Here is a 27,532-nt window from a genome sequence, read left to right as displayed (position 1 = left end):
GAATTTCTTTAGAAACAGTTATTATTCTCTGAAAAGTGGTTTTACACTTCACTTTGAGAAGTTTCTTCTGGGGGTTTCGCAGTATGTAGTTTCTTTTGAAATCTCTCCTAAGGGTGATTTCAAAAAATCTCTTCGAAATTGATTATAGGTATCAAAATAAAGATCTGAAAAAAGATCATAGTTGTTTTTTTTTTTTGTATAAAATCAAAACATTTTTCTAAATTTGAAAACCCAATTGTGGTCTGTAGAAGAATATCTTGACAAATCTTTAAAAAATCCTAGAGGAATCTGTGGAGAAATCTTTGAGGAAATTTTATGATCTCTGATGAAATTTGGGGATTTCCCGAAGAATTACGGGACGAAACCCTACAGGAATTCTCCAAGGAATCCCGGAGGTAGTTTCTGTAGAAACTTCAACAGGAGTTTCAGATGAATACATACCTTGAAGGAATTCCTATTGCAATCTCCGAGAAAATACCTTGAGGAATGCCTTGATATTATTTCAATCATTGAAGGAATTCCTATTGAACTCTCTGAAAACATCCCTGTTAGGATTTCAGATGAAATGCAGGAATTCCTGAAGAAAGTTCTAGGGGGATATCTGAAGCAATGCCTGGAGAAATCTCCACAGAAGTGGCTCGATCAAATCGAAGTACTTCTAGAGGAATTCCGGAAGCAATACCACGAGTAGGGTGGCTCAAGCATATATGTAAAAAAACCATCCCAAAAAGTTGGATGGGTACCCTTCTCATTTTGTTATATATGGCGCTACGATGCTCTGGTCAAATTTTCATCTCAACTCGTTAATTTGGGCGGTGCTTAACTCGTTTGAAGTTTGTATGGGAGTTTATATGAAAAAAAACATAGTTTACTGCATTTTTTCCTTCGAGAAGCTTTATTTTTTCCTCAACCACGTTATCGATTATATTATAGCCGATATGTCGAAAAACTTTGATTTGAGTCACGCTAACCAAGATAAATTCTTGGTGAGAACACCAATAGAAAATCGTGGAGAAATCCAAAGACGAAACCATGTGGAATTTATTGGGCGCCTGAAGGTATTCTATTTTTATTATTACACTATCGTTGCTTATGGATAATAGAGTAAACTGTGTTTACTCTACCATCCATACTGCTCGCTGTTGAACTTTATTGCTATTATGCAGCTTTCTCATTCTGATGATGAGCACGAGGATGTCGATGTGTGACTGTTGAGTCGTTCCTTTTCAAGTCCAATTGAAAGTCTTTCGCCATTCGTTGATTTCCAAATATCTGGGTAAGAAATAGCTTAAGGACTTAAAAGAGGGCCAGCGAGAGTGCAATGTTCTGTAATGTTACGTAAACAATTGTCTATAGTTTGCGAAACGACAACAGTGTTGATATTGGTATTAACACACGTGTTATAGTTCGACCTTCTGTCAAATTTTCATTTTTTAAATGAATGATCAGTTGATCCGAAACGCCTCAGGAATTGCTTTCTACTAGTATCTTCAGGAAAGTAAATAGGGTAGTAAAATAGGGACATTATTGCAAAAGTTTGAGTGATATGAGATTGTCCATGTCCATAAACTAGGTAGACTCTTAGGAAAAGAGGGGGTTTTGACCAAAGCCTACACAGAAGAAAATATGTAATTAAAATTCAGCGAGAAATCATGCACATAAAGGGAAATGCTAGAGTTAGTGCACTTTTACATGAGATATCCCTTTCGTGACGGAGCTCAAAAAAGTGAAATTTCCATACAAATTGCTCAAATTTGGTTCTCCAGAACTCTCAGACTTTTCAATATATCAACACTTTTTCTTCGGCATTTGCCAGAGCTACTCCTTGTCTTTCGATTCCTAACTTTGTACACCTAGATAAATCGAAAATTAAAAAATTGCGACAGATAAAACTTTTCCATGTTTTACGATTTTTGCTCACTTTTTATTTAACTTGTTGTAGTAAATTTCACACACAACATAAACAAAAGTTTATTTGCACACATGCAAGTATAAGTTAAGGTCTCAATCATTAAAATAATTTACATCAGGTAAACCAAAGGCTAAACAGTTGAAAAAATTTCACAAAATTGTTATTGCTCAACAGCACAATTGTGCTGGTTCGTCACGAAAGGGATATAATTTAACCCTAAAAGGGATACCTTCATGGCCTCAGTTTCGTCACCTCGCTGAGTGTGTTCCATCAAAGACGAGCTCTGAAAGGCGCCTGGGGTCTAATGGACCCCAGGTATCCCTTTTAGGGTTAAAATTACAGTACCATCGTGTAAATTTCCGCCAACCATCGCGTAAAGCATCATGGACTCCAACCGGTTACGCGACTATTACCGGAAATTTACACGAACGTAACGTAATTTTCCAGCATATTTCATGTAAATATGCACTAACTCTAGCATTCCCTTTATGAGCATGATTTTTTGCTGAATTTTACATGAATATTTTATTTTTGTGTACGCTTCATACAAATTTCGACAATTTTGTACAAAATTCTTCGAAGGGGAAGGGGGGTTCAGAGATGGCTAAATATTACTCTACGTCATAGTTTCCCAAACTGTGGGTCGCGACCTCCCAAGGGGGTCGCCGGCCTTCATCCAGGGAGTCGCGAGGGACAGTTGAATGTTTTACTGTAATAGACAACAAATGAGGGAATTTCTATGATGGGTCGCGAAAAGTACGTCTGCTGGCAAAGGGGGGTCACGCACCCGAAAAGTTTGGGAACCTATGATCTACGTAGTTTTTGGATAGCTCCTATGAAGTTCCAACTTTCAATTCAGCCATATAGCACCGTTTTAAGAAGATATGGGAATTTCAATAGCTGTGATTAATTTATCCTCGCTTTGCTATTCATCTTCAGCCGGTGAGGCATAGATACTTGCGATGAAACGCCACCACTATAATGTCAATTTGTCTATTTTTTTCCATTACATGCCTAGTTAACCACCATGTCCCCGAAGTTTGCTGCCGATGCAAACCTAACAATATTCGTGTTGTGCCCACCAGAGCAACCGACGACGTGCTTGATGTTCATCATCATAATTGACTCGATTACCTCCGCAATCCGCCGCTACCGCATACCTACATATACTGTGTAGTAGACTTGGGCCGACCATAGTCAGTCGACATATAGCTCACGGGGCAAGTGCAATGCAATGCGCCGGGTCTCCCATCAGCGTGATGTAGGTTAAAGCTCGATGAAGAGTGGCATTCCATCCAATTCGCATTCATTCATTTGTTCGTTCGTTCGTTTGTTCTTTCATCAATTCCCGTCATTCAATCAGTCCAGTAACGTGTGCTATAGCCTGCGCTATGAGTAGGTGTACGTCATATTGTGTGTAAACTGTAGGTGCTACTACCGGAGTCGAGTTTTATGGGATTTTAAGTGTTCACAGGTTTGCCAACAGCACTCTGGATCCACTCAATGATTACGTAAGGTCGTGGGGAAGGGACGAAGCTATAAAAACCTGTCGTATTTTTATTCCTTCTCGAACCCAGTCGTGACGTAAAAGGTGAAGCAGAAATACTGGAAATTAAATCAATCAATCACACGAATAAATTAACAAAAAAAAAATGTTCTCCTGAAAAATTCTTGTTTGTTCAAGCATTAAATTCAAACGATGACGATGACGAGTTGATGGTCTAGTTGCTTACTACCACTTCTGATTCATACGCAGAAGGTCCTGGGTTCAATCCCTGATCCGCCCCTTTTCCCCTACTTCGTATCTTACATTCTTAAGCTTCTCTTCATATGCAAATCATGCCTATCCATATGTTCATTGCCATCGCTAGAACCACAAATGGGTTTGAAACAGTCGTTTCCATTACTTCTAAATTCCATAGCACAGTGTATAACGCCTACAAGCTATGCAACCAAGCGAACTGTGCCGGATCACCTTCTGTGTAATCTGTACACACTTATAATCTGTTACCTTATACAACTGGCATCTACTCACCAATGAGTGAACCTTCTGGCAAAAGTAACCGCATTATACACTGTAAATATGCCCTATATTAGGGTCGCATCACCAAACTGGTAGCGTCTATTCAATACGTAATGCTAAAATCGGATTTTTTAACTAGTCCAAGCTGAGTATATTTGAACGGAATGCGGACGTTTAACGTATGGATATTTGACCGAGAATTATAGCTTCAAGACGTTTCAGGATACTTTCAAGGGAGTTTCAGAAGGGCTCCTCCAAGGCCTTTCAGCGGGTTTTTGGGAAAAGTTGGAGCCCATGTCATTCTAAACCTTATTCGTAATACAGCGGAAGACCACTACTTACGATTGTAGATTCGATGATCTATACTCACCGGAGTTCCTGAAAACCCTTAGACAGTTCAATAGAAACCCCAATGGGACAGAATGAATTATATTGTAGCGCCTACTATTCGCTCAATCGTCACAATTACAATTCTTACACATCTTGTGAGTGAAAAATGGTTTTAGTATGCATGTCTGTTCTCTGTGGTAAAGTAGTGATCCGTGATACACTTGAATTTCCTGTATAGGTACATCAGCATCATCAACTCGTAATAAATTCAATCGAGTGTGGTAACGTGAACCCGGTCCCAGAACGAGATGAACCCTGCTGTAATACCTGATGGAGGGATTTTTCTTTTTTTTTTCCTTTGTCGCAATGCGCTTGGGAGTCGGCAAAAGGATCGATCGGCGGTAGTGGCCAATCAAAACCCGACAGGAAAGACTGCGCCCGGATATCACGGGGGGAAACAGAGCATCATCCACAGTCGCAAGTCGAGAGCAGCCAGAGCCGGTACTCGAATGAAAAGAAACGTCTCAATCAATCTGTGCCCGCCCGTGCCGTCGTGTGCTTGGTTCGTTCGGAATCGTCGTCATACGGTATGCCCGCTCACGTTGTGCAGGTCTGTTGTTGTTGTTGTTGTTGTTAAAGAGGTGGATGCAATTCGAAATGAGACAATAAATTTGAGAAGTCACGTTCCATGCAAGTGCATGGTGCTTTCTTTGCAGGCAACATTTTTCATTTTCGTTCGTGTTCGTGGCTTCCTGCGAAAGTGGTTCTCTCGGGTTCAATTTGGTGGGAAGATATCGAATTAGGTCATTCGAAACTCGCCCTGCCGAACAAGTGTAAAAGGTTTTCGATGGAAGTTACCCAAATTACACCGTAGAATGTTGAATGAAATAAAAAACTTTTGAACATATGTAATTGCTGATTCTGATTGGTCATTAATTCAACTTCTTTTAATGAAGTAATGGGACCCATGATGTCACAGTTTAATGACTCCAATGGTTGGCAAACAACGATTTGATTGATCAATTGCAAATCAATCAATCAACTCGTTCCCGCATTTTCAAAAATAATTACATTTCTAATTTTCATTACTCGGAAGATAAAGTGCTGAAAGTGGTGCCTCGTTTGGTCCAATTAGTTTTCGACATTTCTCTGAAGAACCTGCCTCCTTTTATAATTCTAGGCACAGTTCTATCAATTACGGGAGCTGCTCATAAACCACGTAGACCAAATTTTGGCCATCTCCGTTTGACTTGATTTTTGGGACACTATGAGATACGTACAGTATTTAGCCATTAATAAAGCCAGTTGGTTCGACATTGACTGAGTTATTGTGAAAAGTGTCCAAAATAGGTCCCCTGCCCAAATGGTCTAACACCCTACACAGCCAGTCGCGTTCGGTAATTTTAACCGAAATTTGGACTGCTGAGCGTTCGATAGTGGGTTTTAGCGAAGTTCTGTTAAGAATTACCAAACTGGTATAATTTTATAGTTTATCTGTCAAACTCTAACGAAGTTTGGTAAGAGTTACTAACTTAACCGTTTTTTTTCCTTAAAAAACTGAATCAGGTATCAGGTATCAGTAGGTCGGCTCTAGAGGCACGTTCTCCTCCATTCGGGAAATTTGTGCCATCGCCATGAACACGAGCCTATTCATCATTTACCTGACGGAGAAGGGAAGGAAAAAGGATAGGACATGGGAAAGGACAGGTAAGGGAATAGGATCGTCATACTCGCAAAAGCGTACCACAATGGGTTCACATAGCGTCCTGAAAAGGACACTGTAATAACGCATAAGCGTGCCACAATGGGTTCGAACAGCGCCCTGAGAAGGGCACTGTGATAATGCATAAGGGAACGTCCATAAATTACGTCACGCAAAAATTGCCCATTTTCAACCCCCCCTCCCCCCTATGTCACACTTTTTGTATGGGGCCTTTGAAATTTTTGTATTGGTCGTCACACTTTGTTGAAGCCCCCCTCCCCCCTCAAAGCGTGACGTAATTTATGAACGTTCCCTAAAGCGTAAAGAGAGCCTATAGCTCTTTACCACAGCGGGTCAAGAACAACAGAACGTCCTGAAGATTCAGGTTTCTGAAGCCAGTTTCACTTAATAAGTCTTTCCCTAGTACTCGGAAACGCAATTGCTTAAAAACTGGACAGTTACATATTAAATGATACGAAGTTCCATAATCGGATTCACAGCTATCACATGCAAATGAATCATGCAAAAGTGGCCAATCAATGCTTTGACCGGCATGCTGCAATTCTGCTTTGACAGATTTGTTAGATACTTTGCCACCCCTAGAGATGGCTCAGTACAATACAATTTTGATTGACGACAGGACTCCAAACTATTCCAGTATTGTTTGTGCTGAGTGGCAGCCCAGGTGTCAATCTGAAGCTTCACCTAACACTTGGATACCGGAATAGCTGGCTCAGGACCAATGAAGTCATGTGATGCTCCAGTGCGAGCTAACTCATCAGCCAATTCATTTCCAGCTATGGAAGAATGGCCAGGTACCCATACAAGGTGACAGCGTTTGCTGAATTCAGCTCCTCAATTTGAGTTCGACAAGCGATAACTATCTTCGACCTGGAGTTGGCCGAAGCAAGTGCTTTAATAGCAGCCTGGCTATCTGAACAGAAGTATATTACTTTACCCATTACGTGCTGTTGAAGTGCTGATTGCACTCCGCACATAAGAGCAAAGATTTCGGCCTGAAAAACGCTGCAGTGTCTGCCAAGTGAATAAGACTGATACAGCCTTAGCTCACGAGAATAAACACCAGCACCTGCTCGACCTTCGAGAAGGGAGCCATCAGTGTAGCATACGATGCCGTCTGAAATACTTCTCTCCAGATAACCAGATGTCCACTCTTCCCGGGAAGGAAATTTCGTGGAAAATGTCCTATATGGAAAATTACAAGCAATTGTAAGATCACTTGGAGCAAGGACAACTTTGTCCCAATTCACCAAAAGTGGAAACAACGAGGTGTGTGTTGAACTGCGGTTCACAGGAGTTTCTTCTAGTAAACCGAGTACCCATAGACGGTAAGTGCAAGAAAGTGCTTCTTGTTTGAGATGAATGTGTAGTGGGGCAACGTCAAAGAGAACTTCGAGCGCTGCCGTGGGAGTTGAAAAGAACGCTCCAGACATCGCCATTTGGAGATGGCCTAACTTTCATTGGACCGTTCTCACTTCGCCCTTTTGCCACCACACAAGACATCCATAGGCCAATATTGGCCGAACAACAGCTGTGTAGATCCATTTGATATACTTGGATTTTAGACCCCAAGTTGTACCAAAGGTTCGCCGGCATTGCCCGAAGGCCATACAAGCTTTCTTGATTCTGAACTCAACATGAGGTGTCCAGGAAAGCTTGGAATCAAGAATGACTCCAACGTACTTTACCTGTTCAGTCACATTGATTTCAGAATCAAAGAGACGTAAAGTTCGAACACCATTACGGTTTCGCTTTTCCGTGAAAAGAACAATAGATGTTTTACTCGGATTTACCGAAAGGCCAACCAACCCTTAACTACCTGAAGAGCGTTTTGCATCAGGTCGAAAAGGGTGCTGATGCACATACCGACTAACAATGTTAGGTAGTCGTCGGCAAAACCGTAAGTAGGAAAACCGCTATTATTGAGTTGCCTCAATAGCGTATCTGCTACGAGATTCCATAAAAGTGGTGATAAGACTCCCCCTTGGGGGCATCCACAAACACTCAATTTCCTAATCGTCGCTTGACGCAATGTCGAGAAAAGATGTCGGTTTTTGAGCATTTGGTGAATCCAATTGGAAATCATTGGAGATATACCATGACCCCGTGCGGCTTCCAATATGGCATCGAAAGGCACGTTGTCAAAGGCACCCTCGATATCTAAGAAAACACCCAAGCAGGATTGCTTTTGAGCGAATGCCTTCTCGATATCATAAACAACTTTGTGCAAAAGAGTCACAGTGGACTTCCCAGATTGGTAAGCATGTTGGTTCACATGAAGAGGCACATTGGCCAGATGAACATCACGGATGTGATGATCGACTATGCGTTCTAAGCATTTCAGAAGAAAAGAGGTCAAACTGATAGGTCTGAAGCTCTTTGCTTCTTCATCCGACGCGTGACCCACTTTCGGAATAAACTTCACGGTAATATCCCGCCAGGATTTGGGAATATACCCTGTAGCAAAACTGCAAACAAATAGTTGTTTCAAAACATGTTTGAAATGATCAAATCCCTTCTGAAGTAAAATAGGGTAAATCCCATCTGCCCCAGGAGATTTGAAAGGAGCAAAGCTATTAAGTGCCCATTCAATCGATTCTAAAGTTATGATACTCCGAGCCGAAGCTAAAGAATCATAACTACAAGAAAAGACATCAGGTTCATCCGAAGATGTAATATCTACACATCCGGGGAAGTGTGTACTGAATAAATATTCCAAAACTTCCTCATCAGAGGAAGTGAAATCACCATTTGGCAAACGAAGTTCGTTCACTTGAAAATCCTTAGATTTTGCAAGGATTTTGTTCAATCGACTGGCTTCACTCAGACTAGAAACATTTGTACAAAGGTTTTTCCAGCCGGATCGTTCAGCAGAACGAAGAGCTTTCTGGTAGGCCTTGCGAGCCGACCTGAAAGCCTCCGATCCAGCCGAACGTCGTCTGTTCCAACTCTTTCTACATTGTTTCCTGAGCTTCGCCAGATCGGAGTTCCACCAAGGGGTTCCTCTTGTGGTCTTCACAGACCGCAGAGGGCAGGCTTCTTCAAAAGCTTCCATGATGAAGGCCGTTGTAGTATCAACGGCATCATCTAAATCACTTGGAGTGTCAATGGATGGTGAGTATCCATGAAATTTGGCTGCAACCAGATCGGTAAAGAGAATTGGTTGACCGGGGATTCCTGAAACGCAACTTTGCAAAGTTTGCGAAGTAACATTCACATGTTCAAACAAGATGTAACGATGGTCAGATAAAGATTCTTCATCTGACACATGCCAATTGGTCAGCTCATGGCTAATTCTGCTAGAGCAAAGCGTTATGTCTAACACTTCCTCTCTACCAGATACCATGAAGGTTGGGCGGTTGCCTATGTTAAGTAATCCAAGATCTGTACTACTTAAGTATTCCATCAAACTGGAGCCTCTCAAATTGATGTCTGAGCTGCCCCAGATTATATGGTGAGCATTAGCATCACTACCAACAATTAGCGGAAGGCTTTTTGAAGTGCAGTATGCAATGACTTGTTTGAAAGTATCCGTAGGGGATGGTTCATCATGCGGTAAATAAACCGAACAATAAACGTATTTCCTGTTGAGGTTTCCAACAGATACATCTATTGTGATAGCACATACATCTCTGGTAGTTAGTTCAGCGATGAGTGTAGCAAGGATTGCGTTGTTGACAAGCACACATGCTCGAGGCATGACACGTGAGTTTGCCATTTCATTTTCACTGAAAGTAGCAAACACCGGATTCACAAGGTTTCCTAAATAGAAATTCCCCTTACGAAAGTAAGGTTCTTGAACTAACGCCACTTGGGCTGTACCATTTTGCATAAGTCTACAAAGATTGATCGTTGCTGTTCTTTTGTGCTGAAGATTGATCTGGGTATCCTAACCGTAGCCACTACCCAAACTAGGCAAGATTAAACTCTTAACAATCACAGCACAAAAAAGAACAGCAACAATAAAGCCAGATCGGTATCGATTTGAGTGCGCCAAAGGCGAGGATGCACAGAATACACTGTGTAAAACGCATAATGCGAAACCATATAGGTGAAAATCTAAACTAATTAATAACATCTTCATAATCCCGCCCTTATTCAGCCTCAAGTATGAGATTGAAGAAGGGCAGCTGATTGTCTCGGAGAAACACAAGGTCCACCGCGCTATTGCTCCGGTTAGCACAGTAAGGGCAAATACTGTGGAGGGTGCCCTGGTACTCCACAGGCTCCGTTTGCGATTAGGCTTTTATAAGACCCCCCTAACCATTCATTCCTAGGCACGGTAAGCGTAAAGCCGCATAACACCATGAATTAGGGGTCACCTGATTAGTGGATTCCTACCACTGGAACAGGCGGTCCGTAGTGCGATTCTTAGCCAGTTGAACTAACCGCTACCGACACTACACAGCTATCTAGGCTGATCGGGAAAAGAAGTTAATATTGGTGATCAACTTCATACGGGCCCGAAAAGCCGAGTGTTCCTTAAAAAACTGAATGGTTGAGATTTTGGTAAAATATAACCGAAGTAGGTAATTTTTTATATGTGTATACATAGCGTATTCTGTGTATCTTCCTCGTAGACATTTTTCAATCGATACCTATAAAGTTTTATTGCTGACGTTATTTTTTGTGCTGTGATTGTAAAGAGTTCCATCTTGTCTAGTCTGGGTAGTGGCTACGATTAGGATAGCCCAGATCAATCTTCAGCATAAAAGAACAGCAACGATCAATCTTTGTAGACTTATGCAAAATGGTACAGCTCAAGTACCTTTAGTCCGAGAACCTAACTTTCGTAAGGGGAATTTCTATCTAGGAAACCTTATAAACCCAGTTTTTGCTATTTTCAGTAAAAAAATAAATGTTAAACTTGCGTGACATACCTCGAGCATATGCGCTTGTCAGCAACGCGAGTACATATCGCTACACTCGTCTCTGAACCAACTACCAGAGATGTATGTGCTGTAGCAACTGACGTGTATGTTGGAAATCTCAACAGCAAATACGCCTATTGTTCAGGGTATTTACCGCATGATAAACCATTCCCTACAGATGATTTCAAACAAGTCATCGCATACTACTCATCAAAGGGCATCATTTCATTTGGGGCAGCTCAGGTATAAACTTTAGAGGCTCCCGTTTGATGGAATACTTAAGTAGTACAGATTTTTGATTACCTAGAGGAAGTGTTAGACATTATGCTTTACTCTAGCAGAATTAGTCACGAATTGATCAATTGGCATGTGTCAGCTAAAGACTCTTTATCTGATCTTGCTACAATTTTTATAACCATTTTTCGTTTTGGGAATCTCTTGTCAATAAACAGGGTTCTTTTTATTGATATTGTTGCGGCTAAAATTCATGGATATTCACCATCCAGTGATACTTCAAGTGATTTAAATAACTCCGTTGATACTACAACGCCCTTCATCATGGAAGCTTTTGAAGAAGCTTGTCCTCTTCTTGAGGAACCCATTGGTAGCATTTTTTACTGGCGAAGCTCAGTAAATAATGTAAGAAATAGCTCGGCTGGATCTGAGACTTTCAGGTCCGCTTCCAAGTCCAACCAGAAAGAAATGTTCACCCCAAAAACGAAAATTGAATGGAGCCCCCGGAGGGGTCAAGTCTGATTTACTAATCGACTAAGCTCGACAAGTTGAGATGATGTCTGTGTGTGTATGTGTACAAAAAGGTCACCATATTTTTAGATATTGAATATCAACCGATTTCAACGAGCGATGGTTTATTCGACGTGGTTGATAATTGTTTCAGATATGAAAACGCAGCAAACCCATGAATACGACACAGCAAAGTGCGACTTTTTTGACAATCTGATGAACGCTTATTTTATTGCGTTCATTAGGCCTTAGGTCATATTTGATAATACCGGTTATGTTCCGGATCCGGTTCCAGGTATCTCTCCAGAAGTGGCCATACACAAAAGAGAGCCAAACCCATGCTTGCGACACATCCAATTGCGGCTTTTTCGATACCCTGATGAACGGTTAACATGGAAATATACTGAGACCATATTTGAAACTACCGGTTATGTTCCGGAACCGATTCCGGGTGTCCCACTGGAAGTGACCAATAGGCCGTCCCTTATTTTGCAAAAATTGGAAATGTTATAAGTTCGTTAGTGGAAAATGATCGTTTTAGCTAAGAAATGATCGTGTCAAAATTTGAAGTCCGTATCTTAAGGCGAAACTGGAAGCATTTTCTCATTTTTTCGGTTTTTGATTTTTTATTAAATAACGAAGCAATATTTTTAAAATCGGTTTTCGTGCACATGTAGAGTATGGATCAAGGTATCTTCTGAATTTATTTGGGATGGAAAATGTTTTCCATTTTTGCAGAAACCATTTTTTTGTGAAATTTTGTTCAAAAATGGTTTCTGTAAAAACGAAAAACATTTTCCACTACAAAAAAAAATCAGAAGAGACCTTGATCCATACTCTACATGTGCACGAAAACCGATTTTGAAAAAAAAATGCTTCGTTATTTAATAAAAAATCAAAAACCAAAAAGTGAGGAAATGCTTCCAGTTTCGCCTTAAGGCTAAGTGGTCCCTCAAGGGGCCTAAAGTTGTCAAAAATTGTATGGGACCAAAAAAAACATGAAATTTTTTCCGACGAAAAAATACGCTAATCTACTAAAACCGGTGATTTTAGGACCCTAAAGGGCCAAAAATGTGCTTAGATTTGCGTTATCTCCACTCGTTTTTGAGTTATTGAACAAAATAGGTTAACTTTCCTTCGGAATCTAAAAAAATGGTCAAAAATGCTGATTTTTCAGTTGTTTTTTGTCAATATCTTGGAAACGAGTAGAGATATTGCAAATCTAAGCACATTTTTGGCCCTTTAGGGTCCTAAAATCACCGGTTTTAGTGGAATAGCGTATTTGTTTTGTCGAAAAAAAATTCATGTTTTTTGGTCTCATACAATTTTTGACAACTTTAGGCCCCTTAAGGGACCACTTAGCCTTGAGATACGGACTTCAAATTTTGACACGATCATTTTTTAGCTAAAACGATCATTTTCCACTAACGAACTTATAACATTTCCAATTTTTGCAAAATAAGGGACGGCCTATTGGTCACTTCCAGTGGGACACCCGGAATCGGTTCCGGAACATAACCGGTAGTTTCAAATATGGTCTCAGTATATTTCCATGTCATACGGTTGATCAAGGCGACGATGGATCGAGTGATGTGCGTAGTTCGAGTATCAGGGACACTCTCGAGTCCCTTCGAATCTCGCAGAGGGCTACGGCAAGGTGATGGTCTTTCGTGCTTGCTGTTCAACATTGCTTTGGAGGGTGTAATAAGAAGAGCGGGGATAAACACGAGTGGGACGATTTTCACGAAATCCGTTCAGCTGCTTGGTTTCGCCGATGATATTGATATTATTGCTCGTAAATTTGAGACGATGGCGGAAACGTACATCCGACTAAAGAGTGAAGCCAGGCGAATCGGACTAGTCATTAATGTGTCGAAGACAAAGTACATGCTGGCAAAGGGCTCCAGGGAGGAATCACCGCGCCCGCCACCCCGAATTCATATCGACGGTGATGTAATCGAGGCGGTTGAAGAATTCGTGTACTTGGGCTCACTGGTGACCGCCGACAACGACACCAGCAGAGAAATTCAGAGGCGCATTGTGGCAGGAAATCGTTCTTACTTTGGACTCCGCAGAACTCTACGATCGAATAAAGTTCGCCGTAACACGAAGTTAACCATCTACAAACGCTGATTAGACCGGTCGTCCTCTATGGGCATGAAACATGGACCCTACGTGCAGAGGACCAACGCGCCCTTGGAGTTTTCGAACGGAAGGTGTTGCGTACCATCTACGGCGGAGTGCAGATGGAAGACGGGACTTGGAGAAGGCGAATGAACCACGAGCTGCACCAGCTGCTGAGAGAACCAACCATCGTCCATACCGCGAAAATCGGGAGGCTACGGTGGGCGGGTCACGTCATCAGGATGTCGGATAGCAACCCGACTAAAATGGTTCTCGAGAGTCATCCGACCGGTACAAGAAGACGTGGAGCGCAGCGAGCTAGGTGGATCGACCAAGTGGAGGACGATCTGCGGACCCTACGCAGAGTGCGGAACTGGAGACAAGCAACCATGGACCGAGTGGAATGGAGGCGGCTACTATGTACAGCAGAGGCCACCCCGGCCTTAGCCTGACCGGTAAGGTAAGTGTGGTGTTCCGGAACCGGTTCTGGATGTTCCATCGGAATTTGCCATAGATAAAAGCGAAACAAACCCATTGTTACAGCATATCAAATCGCGGCCTTCTCTATCACCTTATGAACGATTAGCAAGAAAATAAGCTCAGGTTTTTATTTGAAATTACCACTTGTATTTCGGAACCGGATCCGGTTGTCCGCCGGATGTGGCCAAGCATACAATTGAGCCACACACTTAAATTCAGAAATTAATCTCGGTAAACGGTTTACAAGAAACCAACAGCTGATATCTCGGTAAAATATTTACTGATTCTCGGTAAAATTTTTACCGAGATTTCGGTGAACCATTACCGAGTCTCGGTGAACTTCGCCGAGATCTCGGTAAAAAGTTGGATTACCGAGATCTCAGCAAAGTTTTAACGACATCTCGGTAAAACTTTTACCGAGATTCAGTAAAAATTATTACCGGATTCTCGGCTGTTGGATTCTCGGCAATCCGTTTGCTGAGGTCGGCGATTTAATTTAAGTGTGCATACCCATGCTAGTGACACATCAAATCACGTTTTTTTCGGTAATCTGATGGTCAATTAGCAAGAAAATAGCCTCCGACCATATGAAAGTACTAGTTGTGTTCCAAAATTGGTTTCGGGTGTCCCACCGGGAGTGACCAAGCATGATTGTGAGCCAAACCCATGCGTGTGACACATCACATCGCAGCTTTTATGATAACCTGATAAACGATTAGCAAGATAATAGGCTCAGACCATATTTTAAACAGCTAGTAGTGTTCCCAAACCGGTTCCGGGTATCCCGGCGGAAGTGGTCAAACATAAAATGAGCCAAACCATGCCAGTGAATTATGAAATCGCAGCTTTTCCGATACTCTGGTGAATGGTTAGCAAAGTTTATATCACATTTGTGACTACTGGTAGTGCTCCAGAGTCGGTTCCAGGTGTCCCGCTGGAACCGGCGAAGAGATTGCCCAAATATATTGCGCATTTAGGTTTATTACTTATTACTATGTACTGGACTGTGCACTCAGTCTTCATAAGTGCGAAAACGTTATTAAAAGTGTGCGATTGCAACAAATCCTGTTGATGTCTTCGGTGTACTATTTCTTTGATTTATGCTGAATAAGCGCTCTGAACACACTGACTTGATTTGTTGCAATAGTGCACTTTTATTTACGTTTTCGCACTCTTGAAAACTTGTGCGATAGTCCAATGGTGAAATAATTGCGCTATAAAAATGTCACAAAGTTCCATGGGGCGCCCCCTATAATTGTGCTCTTGGATGATAAGAACCATCTGTGAAAAATTCAGCTCAAATGATTAAAACTGAGTTGGTGCAAATTACTTGAAGTTTGTTTGGGCTTTCAGACCAAATACATGCGAAATTGGATGACCTCAAGTCCCTCGTTCAGCACGCTGGTTTGTTACGTTAGATTCGGCTCAGAGTTGTAGTTGATACTCTGAGGAACATTTTTTTAGAGGATGATTTATTAGTTATTGAATTGAAGGATAATATAGCTGCCTATGATTTTGCGGAAATCGACCCCTGTAAAATTTTCATGCATAAATTAAGCTCGTAAAATGAATTATATTAGGAAGAAGCAAGAAGACAGGATCAAACATTTGACAGGAAACAAACTGAATAAGGACCGACATCCGTTTGGCACTAATGAAAATCTAATCGAGACAAATCAGGTATCTGAAGGTGATGATGATCAACCTGAACTTGAGTCGAGTCAAGTACAAGACACTAAAAACGACCTTACAGTTGAGGTCGAAATATGTATCTGTCAAAGGATGCAAATTTTTAGTGGAAATCAGAGGAACAATACTTAACACGATTTTCTTCTTACTTACCTGAAGGTGTTTGAACATTGATCCTGTGCTTGGTCAAATATTTGGTCCCATGAATGTGATCCATCAAAAATAAAATAATACCGAAATACGACATTTTTTTTTTCAAAAATCTCAGAAACCATTAGAGATATCGCAATTTTGAGCACAAATTTGGCTCAAATGGGTTATAATCACCGATGCAGTCTAGAAAAATTATGTTTGAAAATTAAATTTGAAATTTTTTTCGAAGGTTTGCTGTAGCAAAAATTTTACTTTAAACACTTGGCGCCACCCCTAAATATAAACCGAAATCGCACATTATTGTACAGCTTACTTATTTCGACTAGTAGATCACTTTCCACTTGGGAAATCATATCCCGGGGAGATTTTTTGAAATTAACCTCACCCTAATGTCAGGGCTCCTTTTGGCCATATTCTTTTGCATGTCATGATGTGGTTGTCGTCGCTTTATCGTTTTGCGGGTTCAATTAGAATAATCCAGAAAATAGTAACCGATTTCGGGTGTCCCGCCTGATGTGACCAAATATAAAGGTGAACCATGGATGTACTGTCAACAAGAACATAAGCTCAGGCCACATTTGCTACTACCGGAATTCCAAAACTAGTTCCGGGTGTCCCACCGGACTTACGAAAGTGAACAAACTATTGGAAGTAATACCTCAAATCGGCTTTAAAAACCTGATGGGCGTTGAGTGTTTAAGACTGATAATGAAGAACAATATCTTGACAAAAACTGATGTGAGCTGATTACACCAAACCACGTAAAAACTCCTGAGGTTAAATTTATATGGGCCGACAAAAATTGGATCACATGAACCCGAAACAATGTTTTTTCAATAGGGTAGCGAATCACTTGGGTAGCGGCCGGTATTTTGGGCACTCTTCACTATAACTCAGTCAATTCCAAACCAATTGACTTGAAATTTTGTTCACGGCTATACGTATCTCATCGCGTTCCAAAAATTGTGTCAATTGGTTCAGAATTTGCTGAGTTATAGCAGAAAAGTGCCCAAAATAGGACCCCTGCCGAGATGGTTCCACTTCCCTACCTTTTCCGTATCAAATAATTGTGCAAAATTGAATGTCGGTGAACTTCGGGTTACGTCAACGGCGACGAGAAAGGCACTATCACCATTAGATGGAATATCGGGGCTTTTTTCGGCAGTTAGTTTTGGGATTTATTCTTATTATTTTCTAATTCCCTAAGGAATTCATTTGAGAATTAAATCTGCGACATCTCGAAGAATTTGTTTCTAGTATTCCCCTAATAATGTTCCCAATGGAATTGCTTCATATCCCAATGGAATTGTTTCTGCTCCAGAAGTTTATTGAGCAATGCCTCTAACTATCCTTCTGTAATTCATCCACTAGTTCTATGTAGCATTCTTCCAGGAGTTTGATGCAGGATTTGATTCAGGGATTCCTCCGTGAACTTCTTAGATTCCTCCAGGAATTCGTTCTAGGATTCCCTGTGAATTTATAGGATTTCTCCATGATTTTTTAGGTTCTAGAATTCATTTAAATTCTAGGATTCTATAACTCGCGACACGAATGCGTAGTTGTGTGAAGTGTCTTGAATAACAAAAGCAAAACCACTGGAATTCTTTCAGGAGTGACTGACACTCCTCCAGGAGTTCCTGCTTGGATCCTGAAATAATTTTGGAATTCGTCCAAGAATTCTTCCAGATGTTTCTACTAGGATTCCTTCCGGACTTAATTCTAGAGTATTCTTCCAGGATTTTCTTTTGAGATTCATCCAGGAAGAAGTCCAGGGGCATTGATTCGAGTCGTTTGGCAGACGCGATGAGGAGGATATTCTGGAGACATTGAAGATTCCAGATTGTATAGATATCGTTTTAGGGGATTAAATAAAGACAAAAAAATCTTACTTTAACTAGCATAACATTATTGCTAGAAAGTAGGATTGCGTTTAACTATGCGATGTTTTATGGAAGAAACAGGAAGAGTTGATTAGCAATTAGCAGTTCGGTGGGAATCGGCCCTCCAACGGTGATTTAACACCACCCATTAAGTATTTTAACAACTGCAAACGAAGATTTAGAAATGATTCTATTCTGCGCAAATGAGGATTTTTACAATTTTAAGTTAATACTCAAATCTAGAACACGACAATAATAGATTTTCGTTTGATTTGGGCTGAAAAAAAAAACACTGAACTAAATGACAAATTCAGATCTTTACACATATAAAGCTAGTGCTTGAAAGGAATAATGTGCAATTGTGTGGGACTCATATAGAATTCCAATATATGTACGTTTTTCACTGATCTTCGGCCACCCAAATGCATAGAAGAACTAGCCCATCGTGAACAATGTCTTAGTTGGAATTATAAATTCAAAACACGTTGAACTCGGAGATATTCAACATGCCAATCAGAGTAGGCCAGCGGGTTCCGTTTGGTCGTTAGTCTGTTTCAGAGGCAGTTTATGGTAGCTGTGAATTGGGTCAGTAGTTATTTAAGTTACAAATTAGTTAGGTTACTGGATTATAGAGAACGAAGCAATTTTGTATTGTGGATCCCATTGATGCGTCAGAAGAATCTATCACATTTTTTCGGAGGATAACCTACGGTTTACTCAAGTAATAGGATTATGGCTAATCCCATACAAATCATAGACAAACATGTGTAGTGCCTGCGTGCATAGTATTGTAACTTCTATAATTGTAAATTTTTGCAAAACGACGCGTTAAGGCGAAACTGGATCCATTTCCTCACTTTTTGGTTTTTGAATTTTTATAAAATAACGAAGCAATATTTTCAAAATCGGTTTTCGTACACATGTAGAGTATGGATCGAGGTATCCCCAGATTTTTTTTCGTGGTTTAAAATGTTTTTCGTTTTTGTAAAAACCATTTTTGAATCAAATTTCACAAAAAAAATGGTTTTTGCAAAAATGGAAAACTTTTTCCACCACTAAAAAATCAGAAGATACCTTGATCCATGCTCTACATGTGCACGAAAACCGGTTTTGAAAATATTGCTTCGTTATTTAATAAAAAAACAAAAACCAAAAAAATGAGGAAATGCTTCCAGTTTCGCCTTAATGGTTCGAATCACGTGGCCTGATATCGACTGTCTCATAGAACACTACATATTAGCAACATTGTAACACCGCATCGATATAACTACAGCTCATTAACATTCCATCGTTTTTTTTCTCTGTACTCTGCAGATTGTCACCTTTAGCAAAAATCGCTAGCTTTCGCAGCAATCCTGGCGACCTCACGTTAGGTCGTTAGGGAACAACCGCAGCCGGATCGGACCGCCGCCCTTGGGCCTCGGAACAGACAGCATCTCAGTCAGTGACGATGCAGCGAACGTTCGGTTTGTCACCAGCGAGCCGGGCCGGCGTGTACGATGGTAAAATAGCTGGCCTATATGACCTGGAGGAAACGCTCGGCTCGGGACACTTTGCGGTGGTCAAGCTTGCCCGGCACGTCTTCACCGGCGAGAAGGTGGCCGTCAAGGTGATCGACAAAACCAAACTGGATGAAATCTCGCGGGCGCACCTGTTCCAGGAAGTGCGGTAAGTGATGATTGCGAAGGGAAGAACTTTGGATCGATTTTGATTTCCCACGCTTTTTTTCTCCCTGTACAGATGTATGAAGCTCGTGCAGCACCCGAACGTGGTTCGGCTGTACGAGGTCATCGACACCCAAACCAAGCTGTATCTGATACTGGAGCTGGGCGATGGGGGAGATCTGTACGATTACATCATGCGCCACGACAAGGGTCTGACGGAGAACGTGGCTCGGGAGTACTTCCGGCAGATTGTGCGAGCCATTTCCTACTGCCATCAGTTGCATGTTGTGCACAGGTGAGGATGACTTGGGATCGATTGCTTCACGGCAGTGGCGTAAATAGGTATTGCAATCCTAAGATCGCGCAAGATTTAAGTAGAGGTTACATGTGGAAGGTCTATGCATATGCATTGACGGAAAACCGCTCTTTATCGAATATTTAAGATAAATGTCATGGACTACCTTCGAAAAATACCGATTCATATTCATGGTGAATCCTTACAAATCTTGAAAATTTTGTATGGATGTCTTATAGTTGAAATTTCTCCCTCTTTTGAACATAGGCTATCCTTACAAGGTTTCCCTTTCTGTTCTGTGTTAGAATTTTATACAGTGCGAGAAATAAGTATAAAGACAGAGCCGTTTTTCATACAAAATTATCATGTTTAGGGATCAAAATCTCTTTTTCTAACGATTCGATTGTTATGGAATTATGTCTGCAACCTTGAAATAACTAGAATTTTGGCTAGAAATATAAATCATCATCCATGAAAACGTTTATATCGACTTTTCAGATTCAAATAAATATAAAGACACGTTTTTATATGGAAATAAGTGTCTTTATATTTATTTGAATCTGAAAAGTCGATATAAACGTTTTTATGGATGATGATTTATATTTCTAGCCAAAATTCTAGTTATTTTAAGGTTGCAGACAAAAATCCATAACAATCGAATCGCTAGAAAAAGAGATTTCGATCCCTGAACATGATAATTTTGTATGGAAAACGGCTCTGTCTTTATACTTATTTCTCGCACTGTAGCTGTTGTATTTTTATTAGATATTTTTTTTTTTTCTTTCAAACAGTGGCCGCTATTTTAAAGTTACTAATTTCTTTGCATTTTTGTACCAACAGCTCAATTTTACATCAGAAAAATCTCCTCCGTTTGAGCACAAGCTATTGTTGCGTACTGTGTTTAGATTAGCAAAACTGACTGTGTTTAGCGTTGGCAAAACTGATTGGAAGTTTGAGATCCTTTATTGTTTTGCTTATGCTCCCTTACTTTGTGAATTGGTTTTTATTATTCTTTATCGCTTAACCTAGTTTACAGCTCTTTTGTCCACTAGGGCACTACGGGAGCGATTCCAATTGGACGCTGCACTTATGCTTTGTACAGTGCCTAAATGTATTCTATTCTAATTCTGCTACGAAAACGGCCTACGACTCATTGATTCCGCCGCCTCCAACCTTTTTCCAACACAGCCTCCCTTAGCGTTACACCTGGAGATCACCACAGCAGACGGAATCTCAAATCGACCACGTTCTGATTGACGGGCGGCACTTCTCCGACATTATCGACGTCAGGACCTATCGTGGCGCCAACATCGACTCCGACCACTATCTGGTGATGGTCAAACTGCGCCCAAAACTCCCCGTCATCAACAATGTACGGTACCAGCGACCGCCACGGTACAACCTAGAGCGACTGAAGCAACCGGATGTCGCCTCAGCATACGCGCAGAACCTCGAAGCCGCGTTGCCAGACGAGGGCGAGCTCGATGAGGCCCCTCTAGAGGACTGCTGGAGTACAGTGAAAGCAGCCATCAACGATGCAGCCGAAAGCACCATCGGGTACGTGGAGAGGAATCGATGGAACGAATGGTTCGACGAAGAGTGCAGAACGGTTTTGGAGGAGAAGAATGCAGCGAGGGCGGTAATGCTGCAGCAAGGGACTCGACAGAACGTGGAACGTTACAAACAGAAGCGGAAACAGCAGACCCGCCTCTTTCGGGAGAAAAAACGCCGCCTGGAAGAAGCGGAGTGTGAAGAAATGGAACTGCTGTGCCGTTCCCAAGAAACACGGAAAATCTATCAGAAGCTCAACGCATCCCGCAACGGCTTCGTGCCGCGAGCCGAAATATGCAGGGATAAAAACGGAGGCCTCTTGACGGACAGACGTGAGGTGATCGAAAGGTGGAAGCAGCACTTCGATCAGCACCTGAACGGCGTGGAGAACGTAGGCACGGGAGCCCACGGCAACGGAAAGAACGACGACGCCAGTGCAGCGGAGGACGGAAATGAACCAACTCCCACGCTGAGGGAAGTTAAAGATGCCATTCACCAGCTCAACACCAACAAAGCAGCTGGTAAGGATGGTATCGCAGCTGAACTCATCAAGATGGGCCCAGAAAAGTTGGCCACCTGTCTGCATCGGCTGATAGTCAGGATCTGGGAAACCGAACAGCTACCGGAGGAGTGGAAGGAAGGGGTAATCTGCCCCATTCACAAGAAAGGCGACCATTTGGAATGTGAGAACTTCAGGGCGATCACTATTTTGAATGCGGCCTACAAAGTGCTATCCCAGATCATCTTCCGTCGTCTGTCACCTAAAACAAATGAGTTCGTGGGAAGTTATCAAGCCGGCTTCATCGACGGCCGGTCGACAACCGACCAGATCTTTACCGTACAGCAAATCCTCCAGAAATGCCGTGAATACCAGGTCCCAACGCACCTCCTGTTCATCGACTTCAAAGCGGCATACGATAGTATCGACTGCGCAGAGCTATGGAGAATCATGGACGAAAACGGCTTTCCTGGGAAGCTGACTAGACTGATTAAAGCAACGATGGACGGTGTGCAAAACTGCGTAAGGGTTTCGGGTGAACTATCCAGTTCATTCGTATCTCGCCGGGGACTGCGACAAGGTGATGGACTCTCATGTCTACTCTTCAACATCGCGCTGGTAGGTGTGATGCGACGAGCCGGGCTCAACAGCCGGGGAACGATTTTCACAAAATCCGGTCAATTTGTGTGCTTTGCGGACGACATGGACATTATCGCTGGAACATTTGGAACGGTGGCAGAACTGTACACCCGCCTGAAATGCGAAGCAGCAAAGGTCGGACTGGTGGTGAATGCCTCAAAAACAAAGTACATGCTGGTAGGCGGAACCGAAAACGACCGGATCCGTCTGGGTAGTAATGTTACGATAGACGGGGATACTTTCGAGGTGGTGGAGGAATTCGTCTACCTCGGATCCTTACTGATGGCTGACAACAACGTGAGCCGAGAAATTCGGAGGCGCATCATCAGCGGAAGTCGGGCCTACTACGGGCTCCAGAAGAAACTGTGGATTCACCCACGCACCAAATGCACCATGTACAAAACGCTAATAAGACCGGTGATCCTCTACGGGCACGAGACATGGACCATGCTCGAGGAGGACCTACAAGCACTCGGAGTTTTCGAGCGACGCGTGCTAAGAACGATCTTCGGCGGTGTGCAGGAGAACGGCGTGTGGCGGAGAAGGATGAACCACGAGCTCGCTGCACTTTACGGCGAACCCAGCATCCAGAAGGTGGCCAAAGCCGGAAGGATACGTTGGGCAGGGCATGTTGCAAGAATGCCGGACAACAACCCTGCAAAGCTGGTGTTTGCAACGGATCCGGTTGGCACAAGAAGGCGTGGACCAGAAGGAGCGTGACTTGGCGAGCATTGGGCGCGACCGAGGATGGAGAGCGGCAGCCACAAACCGAGTATTGTGGCGTACTATTGTTGATTATGTCTTGTCTTAATGATGTTGAACAAATAAATGTATGTATGTCTAATTCTGCTACATGTATCGAACTGGTGCCTTTGTGCTGCTTCCACTGTTCTACCCTGTCCACGGTAGAATGATGAGCACGATGATGGCTGCTGTTCCTTTTCCAGTCCAATTCGGGGTCGTCCATTATGAGTTGCGGTTCGCCGATATCCAAATTCCGGGTCCGTTAGAGCTATATGCTCCGAAGAGGGTCAGGTGTCAGCTGCTCTCGGGGGGAAGAGCAACTGACGAAAAATTGCAAGTGCCGGGGCTGGGTTCGAACCCATGACCATCCGCTTATGAAGCGAACGTGTGGACCACTGCGCCACGGGCTCCGACATGAATTGGTTTTGTAGATACATATTATACCAACATCTTTGAGTGATTGCCTTATATACACTGGAACCTCTTTTTATTTCATAGGATGGGGTACATAACTTTGATGCATAAATTAAGTTAACATAGGTCACGAAAACAGTTCTTGCCCCTGGGAGTTGAAGACAAGGGCGTTTCCAGGAAGTTTCCAGAGTGCCTAAGAAAAGGAGGTTCTATGGGGCTTCAGATGCGTTTCAGGGGGTTTTAGGAGCCTTTAAGGGCGTTCCATCAGAGATCTCCTTAAGCACCTCTGAGACCTGCTGGAACGCCGCTGATGCCTCTTGAACCGCCAATGAGGTCCCTGGAACCTCACTGAGACACCTTGAAACGCACCCTGAGACCTCATGTTATTCCCTGAATCTCCCTAAAACATCCATGAGAACTCCAAGTTTAGACCACCTAAAACCCCATTTATGCTTCCTGGTATTCCTCGTGGACTCCACTGAAGCGTCCCTGAGACTCCCTGGAACATCCCTTAAACCGCACGGGACCCTCTCAAACGCTCCAGAGATCCTCTGGAACTCCCCTTTCCCCTTCCGTGAGACCCTTTGTAGTGCCCCTGAGGTCCACTGGAACCTACCAAAGACCCATCGAAATACCCCTGAGACCCCTGCAGCCCCCGGAACCCCTCGAAACTCTCCTGAGACCCCCTATGAGAAGCCCTTGAAATCTCCTTTGAAACACCCCTGCAATCTCTCTTTTTACTTCTTTATAAACACCCTCTGACCACCGTTTCCTGCTTTTATATTTGCTTATGCACAATATTGGTTCTAAGTTGCTCTCCCTTTTTATATGCAGCGCATAAAAAAGGTGCATAAATTATAAGTGCAGAAAAATAATCTGTATAAAAGTGGTTTTAGTGTATATTGGATCTCTTTCTTCTTTTTGGCGTAACGTCTCATCACAATTGGAACAAAGCCTGTTTCTTAGCTTGGTCTGCTTATCGGCTATATGGGCCCTAATATATATGGGGTAAAATGAGTCACATAAGAAATGGATCCTTATAACTTTCTGAATACACTGAAGTTTTTTTATGCGGTCCGTCCTAAAAAAACCGCGTTATTTCAAAAAACGTCGTAAAAAACCGCGTTGTTTCAAAAATCGTCATTGACTTTTTAACGACGTTTTTTTTTAAATAACGCATTTTTTTTTACCGTCGAAAAAAAGAACTTCAGTGTACAAATCAAATTTCTCTAGTGCATACGATTCTTAAATATACTAGGCAGCTATGTATATGATGATAGAATAAAGATCATAAAGTTGCAAGCCTGTTTCTCGACAAGAAATTTTAAAAACGCGATCCATCTTGCCCCACCTTATATGGGCGCAAAGCTAACCTCCTTTTTTATGGGGCAATGCTGCCAGCTAACAGGAAACTATTTGTTTCTCCAAGATATTATATTTTTCCTCTATTTATTTGAGCTTCACATACGTACAGATTAGTAGAAAGGCAGTGATGAAACATATTGGTAATTTATTCTAGAAAACATAAGATTTTTGTACAGGCACCTACAAAAACACTTTAAAAACCTAGGTCTTTGTAAAAAAAAAGTTCAAACTATGTACACACATTTTCAGCACTTTCATTGCTTCAATAATGTATGTAACATAATAAACTTTCAATGAAAAATGAAATATATTCAAATATTATGCAAATATGCTGAAAACTAAGGTGACTCTTCTTGTCTCACATACACATTACAAGTAGTGGTATGTAATGTGCAGTATAAGGAGTATAACAAAAAACTTTATTTTTAGTGTGCAAATAAAGTAAAGTAATTTCAAATGTATATATCAATTTGTTGTAGATCCACGTCAAAGGGTAAAATTATTGAAACATCAAACAGTACGGTGCACTAGCGTAGCCAGAAATTTGCTCTGGGAGGGGTTTTCGCTGTTCAATAATACCTTTTTTGATACTCTATGTGAGCCGTAGGTTCAAAATAGCGGAGCAGCCGAAATTTTTTTTTCGTTGGTATGTTCGACTGTAGTTGGGAACAAATGTTTTGTGTCTCAGTCTTGACAAAATCAAAACGCTGTTATTTTATTTTGTCCGACGTTTCGGTCCGTTTGGGACCTTCTTCAGGGGCTCAATATGTAGTGTCAGTGTTCTCGTCCACTGTGGTTCAGTAGAACCTGTAATTGTCGCATGGATCGAGTTTTCCCGCACAATCGCAGCCAAATCGGTTGCTCTATCGGAAAGCAATGGTGGTCGTTCTCGGGTTAGGTACTAAATTCCGGAGTGCTAACTTTGGACCGAGTTTTGTTTCCGATAGGGCAAACGATTTGGCTGCGATTGTGCAGGAAAACTTGATCCATACGACAGTTACAGGTTCTGCCGAACCACAGTGGACGAGAACACTGCACTGTAACTATTAAGTTCTGGAAGAAGGTCCCAAACGGACCGAAACGTTGGACAAAATAAAATAACAGCGTTTTGATTTTGTCAATACTGAGAAGCCACAAAACATTTGATTTTTTTTCATCACAAAGCGTTTTATACTGGAAAATTGTTCCAGTAATTCCCCCTCCCCAGAGCTTAACCATAAAACCACCAACCTCCCCCCCCCCCCCCCGTGTTAACGCCGCTGGTACGGTGAATAACAAATCTAAACCTGTTGACCTCCACACCAAGTTGAATATTAACCTTATGTTGGGAAAACACTCAGTTCCTCCCACTAGCGTGTGCAGCTTTTTCTTTTTCCTCGCCTTCCATTCTGATGGATAAACACATAAACGTGCGAGATAAAAGAGGGGGCAGAGTGCTTGTTTGTTTACGTGAGTGAGTGAGAAAAAAGAAAAAGCTGCACACGCTAGAGGTTCCTCTCCGTGATTCTATCCTATTTACGCCAACGTTGTGGTTAGAACAACGTCATAGTCATATCATAATCTTTTTTTTTCTCACTATTTTACAGGGACTTAAAACCGGAAAACGTAGTATTCTTCGAAAAGCTAGGGGTGGTGAAGCTGACTGATTTTGGATTTAGTAATAAGTTCTGCCCCGGCCAGAAGCTGGAAACTTCCTGCGGCAGTTTAGCGTACTCGGCACCGGAGATATTGCTCGGTGATTCGTACGATGCCCCGGCAGTTGGTAAGTTTGGCTTATAACCTAGTTGATGTGTAAGAAGTTTTGGTACTAATCATAAGTGAACATTCCTGCAGACGTCTGGTCGCTGGGTGTTATTCTGTTCATGCTCGTGTGCGGCCACCCACCGTTCCAGGAGGCAAACGACTCCGAAACGCTCACGATGATCATGGACTGCAAGTACACGATGCCGGAGCACGTGTCCGGTGGCTGCCGAAGGTAAGTGTTGAAATGTGTTTTTCTTGTGTTAAAGATAGTTTATTCATTCACTTTCCTAAATAGTCTCATCGGCAACATGCTGGTACGGGAGCCGGAGAAACGTGCCACCCTGCAGCAGATCGCCCAGAACGAGTGGCTGCTCGAGGGCAGTATCGAGGAAACGCCCGAATATCTGCCGCTCGTCAGCCGGGAACAAGTGAGCGAAGAGGATCATACACTAATCATCCAAAAGATGATCAACGGAAAAATAGCTACCAAAGAGGAAATTTTAGAGTAAGTCAATCGGACTCATTTTCGTGTTATGATGTCAGACTAGTAACAGAATAACATGTTGTTCAAGGCATCACTATGAGCAACACCGTCACGTTATTTACTTAGTGACGTTTTACTAAGGAATAATTTGAATTGCATGTTATTTCTATTGCAATGTGATCATAGTCATAGCTTGGCGGCTTTC

General features: G+C 42.2%; 1 protein-coding gene across 3 annotated transcripts in view; it reads left to right on the top strand.

Annotated features, from left to right (window-relative positions):
• The window catches only part of LOC134291549 (uncharacterized), a 224,288-nt gene that overhangs the window by 173,280 nt on the left and 23,476 nt on the right, over positions 1 to 27,532 (top strand). For all 3 annotated transcript variants that reach the window (XM_062859466.1, XM_062859465.1, XM_062859464.1), the window contains exons 4-8: positions 19,244 to 19,597; positions 19,670 to 19,888; positions 26,687 to 26,862; positions 26,934 to 27,075; positions 27,139 to 27,348. In XM_062859466.1, coding sequence (XP_062715450.1) covers positions 19,380 to 19,597; positions 19,670 to 19,888; positions 26,687 to 26,862; positions 26,934 to 27,075; positions 27,139 to 27,348 — 965 coding nt within the window. In that variant the 5' untranslated portion in view covers positions 19,244 to 19,379. The remainder of the gene's footprint in view (positions 1 to 19,243; positions 19,598 to 19,669; positions 19,889 to 26,686; positions 26,863 to 26,933; positions 27,076 to 27,138; positions 27,349 to 27,532) is intronic.

The sequence above is a fragment of the Aedes albopictus genome, chromosome 3 (assembly GCF_035046485.1).
Source record: "Aedes albopictus strain Foshan chromosome 3, AalbF5, whole genome shotgun sequence".
Lineage (NCBI taxonomy): Eukaryota > Metazoa > Arthropoda > Insecta > Diptera > Culicidae > Aedes > Aedes albopictus.
The sequence above is the reverse complement of the archived record's forward strand: the minus strand, read 5'-3'. Positions and strand labels throughout refer to the sequence as shown.